General features: G+C 36.2%; 1 protein-coding gene and 1 long non-coding RNA gene across 2 annotated transcripts in view; one reads left to right on the forward strand and one right to left on the reverse strand.

The window, feature by feature from the left end:
* LOC309500154 (uncharacterized protein) overlaps positions 1-21,895 on the forward strand; it is a 28,639-nt gene that overhangs the window by 4,067 nt on the left and 2,677 nt on the right. Inside the window, exons 2-4 of the mRNA XM_082171718.1 lie at positions 13,732-13,959; positions 15,944-17,279; positions 21,620-21,716. Coding sequence (XP_082027844.1) covers positions 13,857-13,959; positions 15,944-17,279; positions 21,620-21,689 — 1,509 coding nt within the window. The 5' untranslated portion in view covers positions 13,732-13,856 and the 3' untranslated portion in view covers positions 21,690-21,716. The remainder of the gene's footprint in view (positions 1-13,731; positions 13,960-15,943; positions 17,280-21,619; positions 21,717-21,895) is intronic.
* LOC309505425 lies at positions 3,664-4,800 on the reverse strand. The gene is made up of 2 exons (XR_014208435.1): positions 4,696-4,800; positions 3,664-4,415 (listed from the first exon to the last, which is right to left on the reverse strand). It is a non-coding gene; the product is annotated as an uncharacterized lncRNA (long non-coding RNA).

A 21,895-nucleotide genomic window follows, 5' to 3' on the forward strand; every position in this document is an offset into this window, starting at 1 on the left:
AAATTCACGGTTTAAATCCTTTTTGGTCACTGCCGAGCACCGTACATAAGATGTAAACTTTTATTACTGAAATGCTGGAAAGTATTTCCAAGAACAATATTTCATCGCAGCTCCACCTCAGCGAACAAAAATGGGAAAGAGAAGAAGGCACGTACATTTTTGAAAAGGTTATTGTGGCAGCAATGCCAATATGTTACAATTTTAAAATATGTAGGCTAGGTTATTATAGGCTATTATAGTTTGGATTATTTTTTATAATATCCAATAATCATAATAAATGCAATTTCAACTATTTCTGAAGTGCTTCTCTAATAAAGAACACCACTTTCTCACATAAACAGCCCCTGCACGAGAGAATAATTGATTCTCGAGCCATCGATTTCAACCAATTCAGCACCATCGCCACGGACAGCGCCGGGTAACGTCGCACGTATGAAGGGATATCTTAAGCAGCTTTCTAAGGTATAGTTCGGGGAACACACTTAGGAACATAAACACATTTGGTAAGATATATCTTTCGAGTCTTCTTAGCACGCTAAGAGTGAGCGTTATCGGGAAACCGGGCCCTGCTTCTCAGTGGATCGCGCAGCTCTGTGTAATAATGTTCGCGTGATCGAGATCAGCCCGCACGGCTGCTTTGTCCGCGATCTGATAATGCTCTGCGCTGCTCAGATCAAACACGTTTTGTTCCGATTTTTGAGCGTTTGCCATTTGATGTTTCTCATGCAAATGACAGCGTATAATCAAAGAGAGTTGGGTAATTTTGAAGAGGCAAAAGTTCAAATTGAAACGTTTAGTTGAAAAGGTTGCAAAATGATACCATTTATTCGAAGTCTGGAACCCCGACGGCAAGTTGGTCGATTACAAAACAGGTCGATTACAAATTACAATCCCCCTTACAGACAGTGGTTGATCCACGAAATTAGTATTTTGGTCATTTGTTTTTGTATTTCTGTCTGTAATGTTTTGCTCCTGGTCTTCAAATAGTGCTAACAACCTGTGCAAAATATCCATGTTCTTGGAAGAAAATTAGAATTCTTGTTCAATCAAATTATTTTACCTGATCTAATCTAATATAAATAACACAAATAAATATATAAAACACTAATAAATAAATAAATAACATATGCCTAACATAAGAAGAAGACAGAGTGAGAAAGAGCAAAGACAGGTTAAAGCCCATTCAACATTGCAAACATTGATTCAAAGTTCTAGAAAGCCAGCGGGTAAATTATTATATATAGAATATTTAGCAGACAGTTTTTCACACTTTATCTCCTGTAAATATATTTCCCATTATAATCAATTGCCTTAGTTGATACTAGTATCTATGTATAACATACATCATATTTATAATATTTTAATAAGACCATATTAACATTATGCATAATAAAAAGGTAATATACTATAAATTATATAAATGAATAGTACCTTAGTACAAGGTGGTTAAAGGCACACCCTAAAGGCGGCCGCACACCGGACGCGCAGCTCAGCGCCGCGTCGCGCCACGTATAGGACAACTCTCACCTGAAAATCCGATAACATCAGCAATTTTCTGATTTCTGTAAATAAATATAAAACGAAATGTATATTGCAGCACATGGTGAAGTCCGTATATACATTAACTACGATTTGAGACACATAAATGTAAATTTAATATAAAACTATGTAAATGGCGCTCTGTAGGCGGCCGCACACCGGACGCGCAGCTCAGCGCCGCGTCGCGCCACGTCTAGGACAACTGTCACCTGAAAATCCGATAACATCAGCAATTTTCTGATTTCTGTAAATAAATATAAAACTAAATGTAGGCTATATTGCAGCACAGGGTGAAGTCCGTATATACATTAACTACGATTTGAGACACACACATGTAAATTTAATATAAAACTATGTAAATGGCGCTCTGTGGCGCGGCAGGATTTTGAACACGGTCCTGAGCCGCCGTGGACAGACGCCGAAAGGCGCCGCCGGTGTGTGTACTCTCATAGAGAATAATGTGTTCGAATTTAAAAGACGTGGCGCTGCGCGGCGCGCCGCCGAGCTGCGCGTCCGGTGTGCGACCCCCTTAAGAAACATTTGCTTTTCACTACTCCCATAGTGTATGATTGCAGAAAAGTATATGTTTGAAAATTGATGAGCAACAGATTTTGTGTGAAAATAAATCATAAAGGTGGTTTGTTAGTTTAAAAATCTTATTAATGTATGAGGTGGCAAGGAGGTACACACGGGGTAAAACCAGCACGGTACAGAAGACACAGTATTGATACTTTAGCTAAATTAAAATGCTTTTAAAAATGCATAAGTTGATACTTGTTCAAAACAATCACTTTAGTAAAGTTTATACTATTTTTGGGGTTATTTTGATCAGTTAAATAAATAATGTTTGTTCAATAAATATACTGTCATCAAAATTTACTTGAAAAATACAGAAACAAAATTATTTTAAAAACTAAACGATTTTTGAGATCTTTGTATTTATATCGCTACATAAGTCTAAAACATTTTTTTTTTTTTTAAACATAAAATATTAGATCAAATTAGTACAGAATCAACTTTGCCGCGATCAAGTCAAGGATCAGCCAAATTTTCAAGTCCATCATCAAAAGCGTTTATGAAAAAAAGTGCTGAGCTGAATTTGTGCCATGGAGTGGTCTAAAAGAGAATTAAGTCAAATGTGCATTTTACCCCGGTGTGACTTCATAACTGTTGTAACCTACTATCATTTCAGTTTATACTGTAACTGTATAATATTAAATTAAATACTTCCATTTAAGATGAGGCAGCTCAGAGAGTGCGGGAGAGCCCACTGAGCATCAGCCAAATCAGACAGTTAAACTGGCTGACAGTAAATAAATATGCTAGAGTGTGATATGAAAGACAGACATTTAATTATTTAATTGGAAGAATAATTCTAACAACATAAATTGATTTAGCACTAAATCCTAATTGTAATCTAATTGCCCATGATTATAAAAGAGTTGTTATTAATTCTCTATATTAAGATGATACTGCCTCAGAGTCAAACTCCTTATAGTGCCCCCTTTTTTGGTTTAAGGCGAGACACCCCTTGTGAAAAAAAAGTGCACTTAAGTGTACTTTTATAAAGTGTACTTATTACATAAATAATATACTTTAAATATATATACTTAAGTGTGAATTAAATGCCATCTTTTCGGCGCACTTAATGCACATTAAGTGTAATTAATTTCAAATATATCATATATTAAGTTGAAATAAAATGTAATAAGTTGCCATTAAGAGTGATTTTTTGGAACAACTTAATTGGTACTTTATTACAACTTTATATATACTTTCATAATTGCTTCTAGTGTTTTTAAAATATACTTAAAGTGCACTACACAATATAATGACATGCAATTAATGTGATTTAAAATATACTTTAATGTCAGTTAACAATACACTTAAGTGTGAATTAAATGCAATGTTTTCGACACACTGAATGCACATTAAGTGCAATTAATTTAAAATATATCACATATTAAGTTGAAATAAAATGCAATAAGTTGCCATTAAGAGTGATTTTTTGGAACAACTTAATTGGTACTTTAATACAACTTTATATATACTATCATAATTGCTTCTAATATCTTCAAAATACAGTTAAAGTGCACTACACAATATAATGACACGCAATTAATGTGATTTAAAATATACTTTAATGTCAGTTAACAATACACTTAAGTGTGAATTAAATGCAATGTTACAATCAACAAAACTAAATGTAAAACCCTCTAAATTTACTGACAAAATAATCTCTAAAAGAAGTACATAAAAACCTTTCTGTTGATGCACAAGAAAACCCCAAGAAACACTATGCATAAACACAAACAGTTTTGGAAAGAGACCTTTGGGTAATGCTTTACAAAAATATATTAGTTACCTACTTCAGTTAACATGAACTAAGAATGAATAATACTTTAAGCATTTATTAGTCTAAGTAAGATAATATTAGTCTTGGTTAGATCATGTTGGCTAAAAAATAAACTAATATTAACAAATGAGACCTAATTAAAAGTGTTACCGAACCTTGTTATTTAGCTCTTAAAGGGATGTTCAGCAGAAGAAAGAAATTCATACAGGTTTGAAACAACATGAGGGTGAGTATATGATGACAGAATTTTCATTTTAAAGTGGAGTATCCCTTTAAACCTTTACCAGCACCAACATTAAACAGGACCAAATGCTTACTCCAGCATTACAGTGAATCTAAGTTTGTCAAAAAAAAAAAAAAAAAAAACCCTGAAGAACTCCAAAAGTACAAAAACCAAAATGATTTGTCACCCAATTTTTTAAATTGTTGGAAAGTGCTGTTTATGTCAATGTCCCAGATGCTCTCCAGAGTATATGTGAATGGAAATGTTTCAAAGATGCAGGAAAGTCAGAAAAAATGCCTTGAGGAAAAAAACAAAAAAACAGAAAATTTGTTTATAATACAGATCCAGTCCATTATTATATTTGGCTCAATTGAATGAAAGAAATACGGTTGCGCTTCAAAGTTGATATACACCTTGCAGTATCTGCAAAATGTTAACAATTTTATCAATAATAGGGATCACAAAAATGTACGTTTATCTTTATTTAGTACTACCCTGATTAAGCAGTTTATTCTGCAAGGTGTATGTAAACTTTTGACTGTTAACTGTTGATAAATTGTGTGATGTGATTGATTACCTCAGTCACCAGGGCCACATCGTAGTAGAAAGCTGGGCAAGGTTCCTTCTATTTCCCACAAACACCAGGATTCCACTGACTACGCCATCTTCACTGACACTGGGCTTAAAGTGATTAAAAATAGAGAACCTTTTTATTGCTACTTTACAGGGAATTAAGCATAACTTTATCAATTACACAAATATAGATATATGACCCATGCAAACCAAGGACCAATGCAAATTAAGAAAGGTATTCTTACATTTTAAGCTTGCCCCACATAGCTATCTTCATGAAGGATGTTCCTGTTCCTGTATTTACCACGGTTGACACAGCAATGCTGCAAGCCTTCTTCCTTTGGTTTGTTACCTATAAAATATATGATGATTATAGGGGCATGTGTAAATGCACAGGTGGGAATTTATTACTTGCACATGACATGCAAAAGATTCAAAGCATTTAAAAGCTATAGGGATAGTTAGTGACTTGAACGTAGTGTTTTAGCTTGATCAGGATGTGCTGTCCTGTCATGATAAATCTTGTAACATCACCTCATCAATACAGGTCTGTGATTACACACCGCTTGCACTGTATCTCCAATAACAAATATGAACTGATCCTGCAAAATGAATGTTTAAATCCAGATAAACACAAAAATATTACATATTCCAAAACAAATAGTAATTGAACAACTCTTTAAATACAAAATTAAATTGAACACATTACAAGCATTTTTTCTAGAGGTGGGTAATATATTAAATATTTATGGTGGTTATAAAATTGATTATTTGTATTAAATGTATATAAACGTCTTCGAGTGTTACAATATTGGATCAGCATTCAGCAAATTTTTAGTAGCTTGTTTAAAATAATTTAAAAAGTTGGTTTAGTTAAAAAAAAAAAATCAGCAACCAAATTCCTCTAACACGACCACACACACCTTCCTCACATTACAATGCAAGACATTATTAGAATGCAATCATATATCAATTATTGAAAACATGATTAACGTTAATTCACCTCCCGAGTCTATTGCGTTTATAATACCTATCTGTGATTAAAATGCACTCAGCAACTGACATGTTACGGTGAAAAAAAATTAACTAAAGAAAGCATCAAGATATACTTACTTGACTGATTATTTGCAGCATAACGTCTCATCTGCAAACAAACATCCAAACGTGGTGCTCCTTTTGTTCTCTTGTTTGGCAAGCTTCAGTATCATAACCAGGGCCTGAAATTAACACCCGACCACGCGCCAAATGCGGGTGAATTTTGCAATTGGCGGGTAAAACTGTCAAAATACCTGCCACATTGGCGGGTAGCCAATGAGAATTGAGTGATTCATTAGTTGTTGGGTTTTTTTGCGTCTGTTTTTTTATTTATTTATTTTTTAAGTCCGCAACGTAAAATACGATGTTTTGGATGTGCGAGTAACAGTATTAAACTGTTGGTGAGATGGGATGAGATGAGATAAAGCAAAGCTGACGTTGGTTATGGTACAATGACAGTAACACAGATGTGTGAGCGTGTGTATGTTGAGTTGGGAACCAGTGAAAAAATGTCCGGTACCCGGTAACTTTACCAGTAATATTAATATTAATTTAGTTCTGCTTAACGGTTCAATTGACTTTGATGAATATGCGCGAGTGAGAGAGCGCAAGACAGCGCTCGACGTGTTGTTTGAAGACGTGAGAGTGCGCGCGCGCGGCCGGGGCTCTCTCTGCTCGTTATCGCCCTGTCAGGCGCAGCAGTCATTCTATTCTACATCACTTACCGATCAAATAAGGCTTTGGCGGGACAAAAATCGAGACGGCTTTGGCGGGACAAAAATCGAGACGGCTTTGGCGGGACAAAAATCTTCGGCCGCCCAAAAAATGTAAATGCAGGAAAACTCCTGACAATGCTCGTAAGCGTTTGCTGCGCTGTTTCTTACCTTGCTTTACGTTGACTTTACTAGTTCCAGCTTCACCGTCACCGCTTTTTTTTTTTGTTTTTTTTTTGTTTAGAAAACCTCTATTTTCTTCTTCTCTTTTCTTTCCTCTTCTGAGCACCGGACTTGTGCTGACCGGACATTTTGAGCGTACTGAACTTCAAATTAAATGACAATATCAAATTTTGATCAGTGGCCAAACCATTTTTGTCTTGGGTGTGGGGGCCCCCAGTTCTGGTGGGGGTGGGGACATGTCAAGGAGACCAGACCTCATGAAGATGCAGCAGCAGTGGAGGAAGAGGAGTGCATCTGCTCCTTTTTTGTGGACTCAGATTAGCAGCAGTCAGTGAATATGACATATGACTATGTCTGTGACACAGCAAATCAATGAATAAAAAGATGCAGCACTTAAATGTGTATTCTTACAAGTTAAAGAACAATGTTTGTGTGATTTCTATTTTTCACCTTTATGAGAAAAAAAAAAACAAAAAAAAAACAAGTGGCTGGTAAAAAGTTACTGTGGCAGGTGAATTTTTAAATCCACCTGCCACAGTGGCTGGTGGTCAAAAAAGTTAACTTCAGGCCCTGATCATAACGCATCGCAAACGGATCGCAAAACATAGCGCATTTTTCAAACTCTAGTGAAGTAGTGCGTCATAATGACGTAGTATTTCTCGCGCATGCGCATTAAACAACATATTCATATATCATGCATGGTTAAATGTTATTTCAGCTTTTCTGTTTAAGTTGAAGTTGTTCTAACTCATTGTGTTGTTAAACTCTGTAAGTTCACAAAACTTTCATTAACCTAACTAAAAGTCAATATTTTTTTCAATGTAGTGTAGTGTGATTAAAATTAAATGTATTTTAACTGAATTTAAATGCAAATTAATTTTGTTTACATTTGTTTAAAGGTATAGCGGAGGATCTTTCCAAATTTTAGATAAGACCCGCCCTCTCCACTTTTTGAAAAGTTGGATTGATTCACCAGAATGATTGACAATTAGGAGGACCAATAGTTTAGACTACCCACCAGGAAGTAAAACATCCTCCGCTATACCTTTAACTTTTGCTCGCAATTAATACAATTAAATGTGTGTTTAAAAATGTGTTATAAATCATAATTATTTAAAATGTATGTTTAAGTAAAACTTAGTAGACTATACAAAGTGCAGTTTTTAAAACATGCACTTAAGTATGTTTATAAATATTGTCATGAAAGTGTTCTTTCTTTAAGTAACATTTAATTAGACATTATTAAAAAGTGCACTTAAGTGTGTTTATAAAAATGATGATGAAAGTGTACTTTCTTTAAGTTAAGCTTAATTAGACATTATTACAAAGTGCATTTTTAAAAAGTGTACTTAAGTGTGTTAAGAAATATTGTGATGAAAGTGTACTTACTTTAAATTAAACTTAATTAGATATTATTACAAAGTGCATTTGTAAAAAGTGCACTTAAGTGTGTTTATAAATATTGTGATGAAAGTGTACTTTCTTTACGTTAAGCTTAATTAGACATTATTACAAAGTGCATTCATAAAAAGTGCACTTAAGTGTGTTTATAAATATTATGATAAAAGTGTTCTTTCTTTAAGTAAAACTTAATTAGACATTATTACAAAGTGCATTTTTAAAAAGTGTATTTAAGTGTGTTAAGAAATATTGTGATGAAAGTGTACTTACTTTAAATTAAACTTAATTAGATATTATTACAAAGTGCACTTGTAAAAAATTGTACTTAAGTGTGTTTATAAATATTGTGATGAAAGTGTACTTTCTTTAAGTTAAGCTTAATTAGACATTATTACAAAGTGCATTTTTAAAAATACACTTAAGTGTGTTTATAAATATTGTGATGAAAGTGTACTTTAAGTTAAACTTAATTAGATATTATTACAAAGTGCATTTGTAAAAAAGTGCACTTAAGTGTGTTTATAAATATTGTGATGAAAGTGTACTTTCTTTAAGTTAAGCTTAATTAGACATTATTACAAAGTGCATTTTTTTAAATGCACTTAAGTGTGTTTATAAATATTGTGATGAAAGTGTACTTACTTTAAGTTAAACTTAATTAGATATTATTACAAAGTGCATTTGTAAAAAGTGCACTTAAGTGTGTTAATAAATATTGTCATTAAAGTGTATTCCCTTTAAGTACACTTAAGTGGTCTTTAATTTTAATTTTATTATATTATCTGCAAGTGCACTTTTCAAAAAGTATACTTTTATTATTTTAAGCACACAAACAGTGCGCTTTCAATACAATTAAGCACACTTCTTTTTCACAAGGGATGGCAGGCAAAAACATCGTTTTTTTTTTTTACTGGTCAATTTTGAGATTTTTGGATATTTGTCTTCAATAACATGTCTTCTTTCAGACTTGTGGTGAAAAAAAGTCCGAAATACACATTTAGGTCTTTATTCTACTACACTTTTCTGTTCGCGTCTGTAGATTTCTCATAAATTCAACAAAAGTTGGCGTTCTTAATCCTCCCGCTGCTCCGCGATCTCTGTCTTCTTCCTGTCATCACACGCCGGAAAGCTCCCTCTCTCCTTTACAATGCTGTCGGGTCCAAATATGGTAATTTCCTTTTTATCAGCAACCAATCGTGAAAGTAAAAGGGCTGAATGCGCAATCTAATTGGCTGATGATAAATCTTTAAAGCCCGTTTTCTCAAAATGACCTTTCTCTCATACTCCAAGTCTGAAATCTCCACTTCAGTAGCACTTATATACACCAAACTTTCCAGTCTTGTACCTAGTTATATTATGAAGACATTTACAGAGGGATTTGTAAATATATTATTCCTAGCCTGATTTATATAACATTTTATTCCAAAAAACATGGTGAAAATCATTTTTTTTAAGGCTATTGACAGTATATTCTGATTTACAGGATAACAAAAGTAGATATCCATAAATCCCTCTGTAATTTTTTCCCCATCTAATATGTGAACACAATGAAAAAATATTTTTTAACCTGGCTTTATCCAATACTCAGATTTCGTTTTTTAAAATATATGCAAAATAGCACATATGTAATTAGATATTGCCTAATTTGCATATTTAAACATTAAATTATAGGAAACTTGTAATACATTTTTTTCTCATCTTAATGTAGGTAATCAACTGGGAACGTTTCATGGTGATATCTGCTAGTTAAAAATGTTACCCTATTCACCTGTAGTGTCTCGCCTTAAGCCACTGCCCCTCAAAATGTCTGTGCACGGCCCTGGTGTCGGTGTTGCGAGAGGCAACACTCTTCAAAGTGTCGAACTAACACTTTGAGGGTTGTTCCCATATTTATGTCTCTTTTACACGCCTTTTACACGTATTTATACAGGTTTGGATAAATAATGTCAATGTCAATGTCAAATTTATTTATATAGCACCATTTATCCCAACCGAGGTTGACCAATGTGCTGCACATCTTATAATAGACAATTGCACAGAACAAATAAGCAATAAAAACATCATAATAAAACAAACATTTCAATACCACTTCCTCACTAAGTATATGCTAATTCAAAAAGATGCGTTTTTAGCATAGTTTTAAAAACAGATAAGGATGATACAGAGCGAATACACAGAGGTAATGCATTCCATAATCTGGGGGCAGCTACTGAAAAAGCCCGGTCGCCTCTGCACCTCAGCTTTGACTTTGGGATACATAGCAGTTTCTGGTTAGATGACCGGAGAGAAAGAACCGGACGATACTCAATAAGTAATTCCGAAAGATACGGAGGGGCCAGACCATTTAATGATTTAAACACCAAAAGAATCATTTTAAAATGTACTCGATAACGCACGGGCAACCAGTGCAAAGAACGTAAAACTGGTGTAATGTGCTCCCGTTTTTTAGTCCTGGTTAAGAGTCTAGCAGCTGCATTTTGAACTATTTGTAACCGGGATAAAGCTGACTGGCTAATCCCAAAATATAGTGAGTTACAGTAATCCAGTCTCGTCGTAATGAAAGCATGGATCAATTGTTCAAAATTTTTACTCGACAAAATGGGTTTAACTTTAGCTAGTAGTCTAAGCTGAAAGAAACATGATCTGACCACAGTATTGATGTGTTTATCAAATTTCAGCTTATCATCAAAAATAACCCCTAAATTTTTAACCCAAGGTTTTACAGAGGAAGATAACTCACCAAAATTTATTTTTGGTGTACTAACGGAGTCTGAAGGACCGAATACTATTATCTCAGTTTTGCTCTCATTAAAATTAAGAAAATTTAGAGACAGCCAGGCTTTCACATCAGCCAAACAAGTCATGAGTGCTTCTAAGCCATTGGAACTCTTTTTTAAGGGCAGATATATTTGAGTGTCATCTGCATAGCAGTGAAAAGACAGACCATGCTTCCTAAAAATAGAACCCAATGGTAGCATATACAAAGAAAAAAGAATCGGAGCTAAGATGGAACCCTGAGGTACACCACATGCTAAAGGAGCTGACTCAGATGAGTGTTCACCCATATTAACATTAAAACATCTATTTAAAAGATATGATTTGAACCATTCAAGAGCGCTTCCTGTTATGCCTGCGCAGTGCTCCAGGCGAGTAAGAAGGACTGCATGGTCAACAGTGTCAAACGCAGCACTCAAATCTAGGAGCACAAGCACAGAATGGTTTCCAGAGTCGCCAGTAAGTAGAATATCATTTAAAACCTACAGGAGTGCAGTCTCTGTAGAATGGAATTTTCGAAAACCTGATTGAAAGACCTCAAATATCTTATTTTCATCTAAAAAACTCTGCAATTGTAAAAGCACTATTTTCTCGAGGATCTTTGTAATAAACGACAAATTTGAAATTGGTCTGTAGTTTTCTAAAACAGTAGGATCTAAGTTATGTCTCTTGAGCAAAGGATATACTGTAGCATGTTTTAACACATCAGGTACAGAACTAGTTTCAAAGCATCGGTTAATCAAAGTCACAAGATATGGACCCACTGCATCAAGAACTTGCTTCAGGAAATAAGGAGGCAAGATGTCAACAGTAGAGCCTGACGGCTTAAGCCGGCAAACTATTTCTTGAAGATATTCAAAAGAAATAGGTTTGAATTGACTAAACTCTGCACAGCAAACAGAGTAGATGGACGGATCAGAATCAGGGTGAGATATCCCCCGCCTGATAGAATTAATCTTGTCAACAAAGAATCTCAGAAAATCCTCACACATTGTTTTTGACACAGCAGGGTACTTTGAAACCGTTGGGTTGACAACAGTGTTAAAAACAGTAAAAAGAGTTTTTGGCCTATGGAAATTATTATTGATAATGTCTGCAAAATACCTTGATTTCGATTCTTTCATTGCCTTCTGATAATTAAATAATGAATTTCTAAATAATTCCAGCGAAATCTGAAGCCGGTCCTTTTTCCACTTTCGCTCCGCCCGTCTACAGATCTGCCTCGAGGCACGAACGTTATCGTCAATCCAGGGTTCGAAATAAAGGCCGGTCTCAAATAGAGGCCCGGTCTGTTTTTTAGTTTCGGGTTGTATTTAATCTTCTAAAACCCGTCAGATCGTCTGTTTAAGCCAGTTCTATGGAGCAGATTGCGCACACAAGAGAGCCCTGCGCATCTGGGCGGGAGCTGTTAGCACAAGCAAGGCAGGCAGAGAGAGTTAGCGCTGCGTCACGTCTATGACAACTCGAGGTATTGCACACCGGACGCGCATTTTGTCAGTTTATGGACAGCAATATTGTTATGTTTAAGGATATTATGGAATTAAGATCATTTCTGTACTATGTTATGATTGTCCTGTAGCCTACAATTAAATACTATCGTTTCTTAGTCTGCAGTCTGAACGCTTTACCTCAGAGCGTCCGTTAAGTGAATGAATTGAGAATATCAACTGAAAATCCGATAACATCAGCAATTTTCATTTAACCAGCTGATTTCTGTAAATGAATGTAAAACTAAATGTATATTGCAGAGCACAGGGTGAAGTCTCAACACTAAATTAAAGGCCTGTCTCATATAACGTTAGACGCCTGTCTCAAATACAAGCCGGTGCAGTTCGGCGATTTGGGAAAATAAAAGCCCTATTATTTGAAGTTTTACGGTAAGTACATTGGTGTTGATTTCCGGATTTCAAATTTACTGTGTAGTGATTAATGTAATTATTATAAGATCAAACTATATATTTAGATTAATTTGGACATTATGCTGCTGTAATCTGTAGTGGTTGAGGAAGATGAATGTCATTGTTTTGTGTTATTGATGTTTTATCCATGTCATAGTTTGAGAAATTACAGTATTGTCTTTCAATAGAGCAGTTTAACAGGCTTTTATCATGTATCCTGACTCAAGTAATGTGTTTCTAACAGCAAACACTCAGAATAAAGTGAGATGATCTGCTGATGATCCTGAATGGCTTGTTGAATGAGTGTTGATAGTCTGAGGCTCATCAATATTAACAGATCTGCTGAAAACACTCTTTATTTCATGACAATAGTTCCTGTTTTCACCTCATTTATTATGCTGGTGTCTTCAGATCTCCTGTAAATTGACACTTAAAGCTCATTTCATTGGTGTCAGCAGACTGAGGGGATTTGTTGGCTACTATATGTACATTTATTTCTGTGTTTATGATGTTTAACTGTTTTTCTTACCATTATTCATATTTGGAAGAATTTAAATTAGTTATATTCTTTTATTTATTTCTAGATACCTGTATTTTAATGAAGAAACAGAATAATGTTAGGATTAGCAATACAAATAATGAATGGATTGTTATTTCTCACAGGGTTATTCACTTGAGCTTGTGTTTCTGGTGTCCCACTTTCACATGCGTATGAATGGAAGTCAGTGGAAGGAAAAGTCTAGTGTGAACGGCCATTAATAATTCAAAACGTTTTTAGTAAAATAAATATCAATCTCAAAGTTGGTGTCAAAATATGGCAACAATGGGATTTGTCCCTGGATTCAGATTCGATAATGTTTTAAAAATAATGAGATAAGATAAATTTACCTCATTCAAGGAAAGTTTCAAGGACATATAATCAATTTATAAAAATGCATTCTGCAAATGATCATAATAGCCATTTATTTGTTGCACAGAAGTGTCATTTAGTATAAAAACAAACTCAGTAACTGATATATTTTTGATTTTGGGCAGATCAGTGAAGCTCCTCCCACATCCATCACATGGACAGTGAAGCTCCTCCCACATCAACTCTCCAATAAATGCTGTAAATTCCCATCAGCTACAAGTGAAGACGAGCATCAGAGCATCAGGAAGAGATGAAATCTGCCAAGACTGAGTTTATTAAAGAGGACAGAGAGAACATGAGTGATCCAGAACCCTGCAGAATGAAACACACTGAAGATCCTGAAGAACAAAGAGGTTGGTGTTTATTCTTCATTCATTCATTTAGGGCTGGGCGATATGGAGCAAAAAATATATCTCGATATCTTTACAGGAAAAATATCCCCCCAATAACTACTGCAAAAACAAATATGCCAAATACCACAAAGTATTATTTTTTATTGAAGTGCAAATAGGTAGGCAGTTCATGGAACAAAGTGCTTCTGCGACATTAAAAAAATAAAATAATCCCTGTATACAAAAATAATAATTTAACTGTAAAATAAAGGAATAAATAATACATATTGCACTATTTTTAATAAACCTGCATATACATATCATTACTAATTTTGGTAAATAAATTTTAAAAATGCCATATATACCCCCAAAACTGCACAACTTACATGGGCGTGGTAGTGGGGGGAAAAGTGGACCTGACTACCCAGGGCCCCGTCTAGGGAGAGGGCCCTTTGAAATCCCATCAAATTGTTTGTTTTTTTTTGTAAAATTTTTAATTTTTTTTGTAGCCTAATTCGAATTAATTGGGCCCTCCAATTGATGTCATTATTCATTTCAAAATATATTGATAACACCAACTAGTGTTGTCACGATACCAAAATTATTGTTTCAATACCGATACCAAGTCAAGTATTGCGATTTCGATACTTTTTCGATACTTTTCCTGAAAAGGGAGAAACACTCTCAAATATCATTGCTGTGCTTTATTTTAAAACCGGGACAACATTCTAATCATATAACACACTAATAAATGAACATATGAACAGCAGATATATTAAACATTTGAACAAAATATGAAATATAAATTAGAGCAATGACATTCAAGGTAAAAAAAAAAATAATTTAGCAGCATTATCTCATTTATCATAAGAAACATAAGAGCTTTATCTTGATTCTGAACTTTGAATAAAAATATGAACAGCGATTATATTAAACAATGTTTAATATTGGTAACATATGATAAGCCTTATTGGTGATATATTTGACGTGGGGAGAGAGTTGTGGAAGGCCTATACTTCATGTTAAACATAAATATATAGCAGCAAAGACAACGGCAGTGTTGACGGCAAAATAGGCTACAGAATAATTCGTTCTGTATTGACGGGCAATATTTGAAAATCGATAATATTTTTTTTTATTACATTTATTGTATTTATGTCAAAACTTTCAAACATCAAAATGTCATTTAATATGTATTCGTGTCAAAATGACATAGAAACATCTTTTCCTACTCTATTTTGCCTGGAAATGCTTCCAACACGCTTGCATGTCGCGTGAAAAATAGGCGTCTGTTCTATTTCAAGCATGCACGCGTTTTCCGCGCGTCTCGAGCTGCGCCCAGGCGCGTGTGTCACGCAGGCAGTTAACATGGGAGCCAAAATAAAAACGGACACGACACGCAGTCAGTGTGTCGCCGGCCTTACAAATCTGGAACGCGGTCATTCTTAGAAGTATCGATACTAATAAATTAAGGAATCGTGACGTTTTTAATTTCCGATTTACTTTTGAAGTATCGGTGCACCGTGCAACAGAGTAAGGTAGGCAACGTACTTCCATATGTCACTCCTCGCGTCATCTTTTTCTACGAGTCGTGGACCACTTGTGCTCGCACATGCAGCCATCTCGCTGTAGTGTTTTCACATGGCACTGACAGCGGGAGGTTCTTTGCTGCGTGCGTCAGGAAAAAAACACAGACGTCCATAGGGAGGCGTTTTTTTTTTTTTTTTTTTTTTTAAAGTATCGATACTGAAAAATTTAGGTATCGTGACGTTTTTAATTTCCGAGTATCGCGATACTTTTGAAGTATCGGTACACCGTGCAACACTAACACCAACTGAGAGAATGAACTCAGTGCCAGACACTCTGGACCCCCCATATTTAAAACAGTTGTCTACTTTCTACTACTACTTTAGGGCTCACTTTCATGCCCTTTCAAATTATATTTCTTTCAATTAACTATTTTGATGTACTGAATTTTATTTAATACATTTTTCTTTCATGTCAGACCTGATGGAAGAGAGCGAGGAGAGTGAAGAACTGAGTGAAGTGGAGGAGGAACATCATGTCAAACCTGGAGAAAAACCTTTGAGTCGCTCAAAGACTAAAAAGACATTTTTAAAGAAAAGAAGAGCCAATAAATCTTTCACCTGCACTCAGTGTGGAAACAGTTTCGCACGCAAAGATGGTCTTGAGCGCCACTTGAGAATTCATACTGGAAAGAAGCCGTTCTCGTGTGATCAATGTGGAAAGAGTTTCTCAGACACATATCATCTTGATGTTCACATGAGAATCCACACTGGAGAGAAGCCGTTTAAGTGTGATCAGTGTGGGAAAGATTTCAGTCAATCTTCAAACCTTAAAGAACACATGAGGATCCACACCGGAGAGAAGCCGTTCTCATGTGATCAATGCGGCAAAACATTTCTTAGGTCATCAGTGCTGAAGTCACACCTGACAGTTCATACGAAGGAGAAGCCGCATTCATGTTCTGTGTGTGGAAAGAGTTTTTCACTGCGTCAAACTTTACATGCACATGAGAAAATTCACACTGGTGTAAAAGAGTATATGTGCTTTGAGTGTGGGAAGACTTTTACTGAAGCGAACAGTTTAAAACTGCACCAGAGGATCCACACTGGAGAAAAACCTTACAAGTGTTCACACTGTGACAAGAGATTCAGTGACTCATCATCTCTGAAAACACATGAGATGAACCACACTGGAGAAAAACCGCATACGTGTGATCAGTGTGGACAGAGTTTTGCTTTTAAAAGTGCACTGAAGCTACACATGATGATCCACACTGGAGAGAAACCGTTTAATTGTGATAAATGTGGGAAAGATTTCAGACGATCTTCACACCTTAAAGGACACATGAGGATCCACACTGGAGAGAAGCCGTTCTCATGTGATCAATGCGGCAAAACATTTGTCTGTGCATCAGACCTGAAGACACACCTGACAGTTCATACGAAGGAGAAGCCGTATTCATGTTCTGTGTGTGGAAAAAGTTTTTCACTGCGGCAACATTTACATAGACATGAGAAAACTCACACTGGTGTGAGAGAGTACATGTGCTTTGAGTGTGAGAAGACTTATATTACAGCGAACAGTTTAAAACGGCACCAGAGAATTCACACTGGAGAAAAACCTTACAAGTGTTCACACTGTGACAAGAGATTCAATCAGTCAAGAAGTCTGAAAACACATGAGAGGATCCACACTGGAGGGAAACCGTACACGTGTGATCAGTGTGGAAAGAGTTTCTCTTTTCAAACTCACCTGAAGCGACACATGAAGATCCATGCAGTGGAGAAACCACATCACCTCAGTCTGAAATCACGGTAAGTAGTTTATTTTCATGTGCTGAGCAACAAAGTCTCTTCTGTGTAATTTAGACCAGCGTTTCCCAACCGGGGTGCCTTCTGGCGAGAGCAGGGGTGCCGTGTAAAAACTCCATCAAACATTTAAAAATTGCTAAAATGTTTTAAAAAAAATTACCATCAATCTTGGATCGTCGCATGTCTCTAATAACAACAAATAATGCGCACAAATGTATAATAAAAATTAAAATCATAAGTTTTCGGCGTTGAATTGCGGAGGTTGAGCTTGCGCGTGATTTTATTCCCGTGCCTCATTCACAGTGCGTCCACATAAAGCTGCCTATTTTTCATTGTTGCGCTTACGGTCGAATACATTCGAAAACATTGTTGTCCGTGCTGCAGTCAACGGTAACACGTGCGATTCATGTGTTTAAAAAAATATTTATGCAATTAACGTTCCTCTTTATGCAAATGCTTTTGTCACGGGGTGACGAAAAGGCGGGGCGGAACCTTTTTTTTAGGGGGTGTTTCCCCGTCGGAGCATTTCCGGTGAGACACCAGGCCGGCTCCGGTTTTACATGTCATGGCCGATCGCGGGATAATGAAGGAAGAAACGAGTGTCAGCTGCGAGAGATGAGGGAGGCGATCAGCGATTGGGACACGTGTTTTAATAATGGAGATAAAAAGGCATTTTGGTGTGAGGAAGGGGGGAGAAAGGACACGCAGGCAACACAGCAGGTGAGAGAGAGGCCGAGGCCGAAGTGGAGAGGAGAGGAGAGGAGAGGAGAGGAGAGGAGAGGAGAGGAGAGGAGAGGAGAGGAGAGAGATTTGAACCCGGGCAAGGAGAAGGATGGGCTGGAGAAAGTGAGAAGCTAAAGTGAGGTCAGCACCTTGGGTGAGATAGTTGTTGAACTCTGGCCGGATTATGGAACAGTTGATGTCCCTGTGAACTGAATGGAACTGTGTGATGATTGAAACCTCTCTTGGAGAACCAGTAACTGCATTGAGTGATTTGCGCTTCACAGCTGCTATCCATCCAGCTTAACATCAGCGAGTAGTGGACGAGACCTCATGTCTGCGCCCTTTCTGTGAGTTGTGAGATTTGCAGTGCTTTATATATACATATATATTCACGTGTGATTATTTCTGTGGGTTGCAGTGAAGCACGAGTGTAGGAGTGAATTGCGGAAGGCATTGGTGGTTCTAGTCAAAATACTCACCTCTCTCTCTGTTTGAGTCCCGTTGCGGGAGATGCTAAAAGCTGTGAAGACGCTAAAAGCTGTGAAAGCCCGATGATGTGCTAGAAAACACTCACCTCCCTCTCTGTTTGAATCCCGTTGCGGGAGATGCTAAAAGCTGTGAAGACGCTAAAAGCTGTGAAAGCCCGTTGATGTGCTAGAAAATACTCACCTCTCTCTCTGTTTGAGTCCCGTTGCGGGAGATGCTAAAAGCAGTGAAGAACCTGCTAAAGCTGTGAGTCATATGTATCCTCCACTCTCTGTCTGAGTCCAGTGAAGAGCCTGCTAAAGCTGTGAGTTATACGTATCCTCCACTCTCTGTCTGAGTCCAGTGAAGAGCCTGCTAAAGCTGTGAGTCATATGTATCCTCCACTCTCTGTCTGAGTCCAGTGAAGAGCCTGCTAAAGCTGTGAGTTATACGTATCCTCCACTCTCTGTCTGAGTCCAGTGAAGAGCCTGCTAAAGCTGTGAGTCATATGTATCCTCCACTCTCTGTCTGAGTCCAGTGAAGAGCCTGCTAAAGCTGTGAAGCTATGTACTCTTCTCTCCGTCTGAGTCTAGCGAAGAGACTTTTAAGACTGTCCTTATTATTTAATAAAGAATATATTTATTTTTTTAATCATGAGTCTGCCTCCTTCTGTCCACGGTCCGCTCCTCAGGGGCAGTACGCAAGCTAGGGGTGGCCCCGACCTGTGACACTTTTAAACTACACAAGCGAGAAAATACAAAAGAGAATGTGCTGTCTGGGATGCTGACACACACGACGCACAGAACGACACGAGCCAGAATCGACTTCTCTTTCGCTTTGAGTATCCTCATGTGAGCAGTCTTAAATTAGTTAAATAAAGTTTTAAATGAACGTTTAGAGTTGTGAGAAAATGGGACGCGTATGGGATCCACATGTGCAGCTGTGACATCAGAATCAAATAACACTTCATAAAAAGATTAAACAATTATTTTAAATATACTGTATTTATGTTGTTTCTACATTCATTTGGAGATCAACTGTGAAATTAGTACATAAAATATATTACAAACAAGCTATCTTGTGCAATTATAACAAAATTATCCCAATATAAAAACACAAATACACTGAGTGAGCAAACATTTAAAGGTGAGATTTGCAATGGTAACTGAGCAATGTTTATATAGCCTATGAATAAAAGCTATATAATTAAATATGTCATCATGTAAAGTGATCTCTTCAGAAGAAATTAATGATTTCCTAGACTTTAAATGGATGGACAAAAAATTTGGATAATATTAAAAATATCTATATGACAGTAGGCCATGGTATCGAAAATTGACACATTACAAGGTATAGTATCAAAGTAGTATCATGACAACGCTAGTGTAGGGTGCCACACATTTTTTTTAAATTTCAAAGGGTGCCTTGAATGAAAAAAGGTTGGGAAACACTGAGTTAGACACACATCACTCTAGCCAAATCTCTCCTCTCCAGCTTTAGCCCGTGTGTGGTGAGCACAGGACACTTGTTGATTGATTGATATCTATTGACTTTCGCTCTCTGACAGTAGGTGGCGCTCATGTAAAAGCAGAAATAAAGCACTATACAGGGCTCTAGACTGCAAGTAAATGGAAATTCATTATAATCCATTATAAAGCTTGGAAGAGCCAGGACATTTTTTTTTTTATTTAACTCTGATAGTATTTGTCTAAAAGAAGAATGTCATACACACCTAGGATGACTTGAGAGTGAGTAAATCATGGGCACTGACTTGGAAACCAGGAGAAACATTGTGCCATGGACGAACGAGTTCATGAAGTTTGAAGTAATATGGCTTTTAAGTCCACAAATCACCAATATTCCCTGTGGATTTAATGTAGTAATGCTCAGTGTAACCATGGTATTGTGGCAGAAATAGACAAATGTTTTTACATTATTCATTTCAGGGTTCGTACATCCTTTTGAGAGTAAAATTCAAGCACTAATCAAGGACTTTCAAGCCATTCACACTTTTTCCAGCTCTTCAATTTTTTTTTATATTATCCAGTTTTAATGTTATTTTTAATGTGATGATTTGTTTTGATTTGTTCATCCTTAAAAGATTGTTAAACTAAACATTGATTGTTAAACCATTTGTAAAACTAAATGTTTCAAAGTGTAGGAAAACAGTAGACCGAAGGTTAAAAACTACAGTTGTACTTAAGAGTAAAGAGAATGGAATATTTGCTGGAATATATATATATATATATATATACACCATGGTCTGGGTGAATACTCGATTCTGATTGGCTGCAGAATGTGTCTGTTAAAAAGTGATAGAGGACACCTAGTAAAGGAGTTCTGGTGAAACTGACTGTTTACAGTTCGAAATTAATAAATAAATGCGCTGGCTACACCAGCTGTGAGTAACCATAGCAACAGGCAGTCAAAGTAATCAAAACAAAACTGAAGGGTTCTACGAGCTGAGCGGACTATAAATATCTCTGAAACCAAGTTATTGTTTGTAAAAACTTTAGATTTCGATTGTAAAACTAATTATAATATACACTAATGTTTTAAAAATGTGTTATTTGGCAAGTGACCATGGTATAAGCGGGTTAATGCCCTTCGAGGTGTCCATTGTCAGGTATTAATGGACTTGCCTCCGCCGCGCGTCGGACGGTTCACGCCTCGCCGTCGTCCATTAATACCTGACAATGGACACCTCGAAGGGCATTAACCCTTACATATATTCCAGCGAATATTCCATTCTCTTTACTCTTAAGTATAACACATAAATATTTTTTTGTATACATTGTCAGAAAAGTAAGCAAAGCAATGAAAACATCATCGCAATTACCAAGTCCATCTCATCTGGCATGTTATAAGAATTATTGATAATGTTTTAGAACTCATATCTGTTTATAATGACACATTAGCTACAGTTTCTGTTTTCATAGACGTTAAATGTAGGTTTTAAATCCTAGTTTCAGCACTAGTTGATTTATGTCAGTTTTGTTTGTTGTGGCTTCGACAACCTGATAATCTTAAGTTACATGATCACGGTCACTATATTTTTCAACATGTGATTAGCCTTAGTACTTAGTTCAGAGTCTGAAATATTGATTATTCCTTTCTCATCATGATTGTTAGAATTGAAACTTGTTTGTTTTTAGCAGAACTGCCAGAAAGCATCTGGAAGGAGAGGACAGAGAGAGCGCCAGTGATCCAGAACCTGCAGAATGAAACATCAAGATACTGAAGAGCAAAGAGGTTGGTGTTTAATCTTGATTCCTCATTCATTCTTCATGATGAAGAACATGCTGATGCTCACCAGATTTACATTGTTTCATGACCAAACTAGTGATTTATAACACAAATCATCTTCATGACATTAAAATAGATCATAATCGTGCACAGCCGTTGTCCACCAGATTTGATGAGATTAAAAT

The sequence above is a fragment of the Leuciscus leuciscus genome (genome assembly GCF_965113295.1).
Source record: "Leuciscus leuciscus genome assembly, chromosome: 1".
NCBI lineage: Eukaryota > Metazoa > Chordata > Actinopteri > Cypriniformes > Leuciscidae > Leuciscus > Leuciscus leuciscus.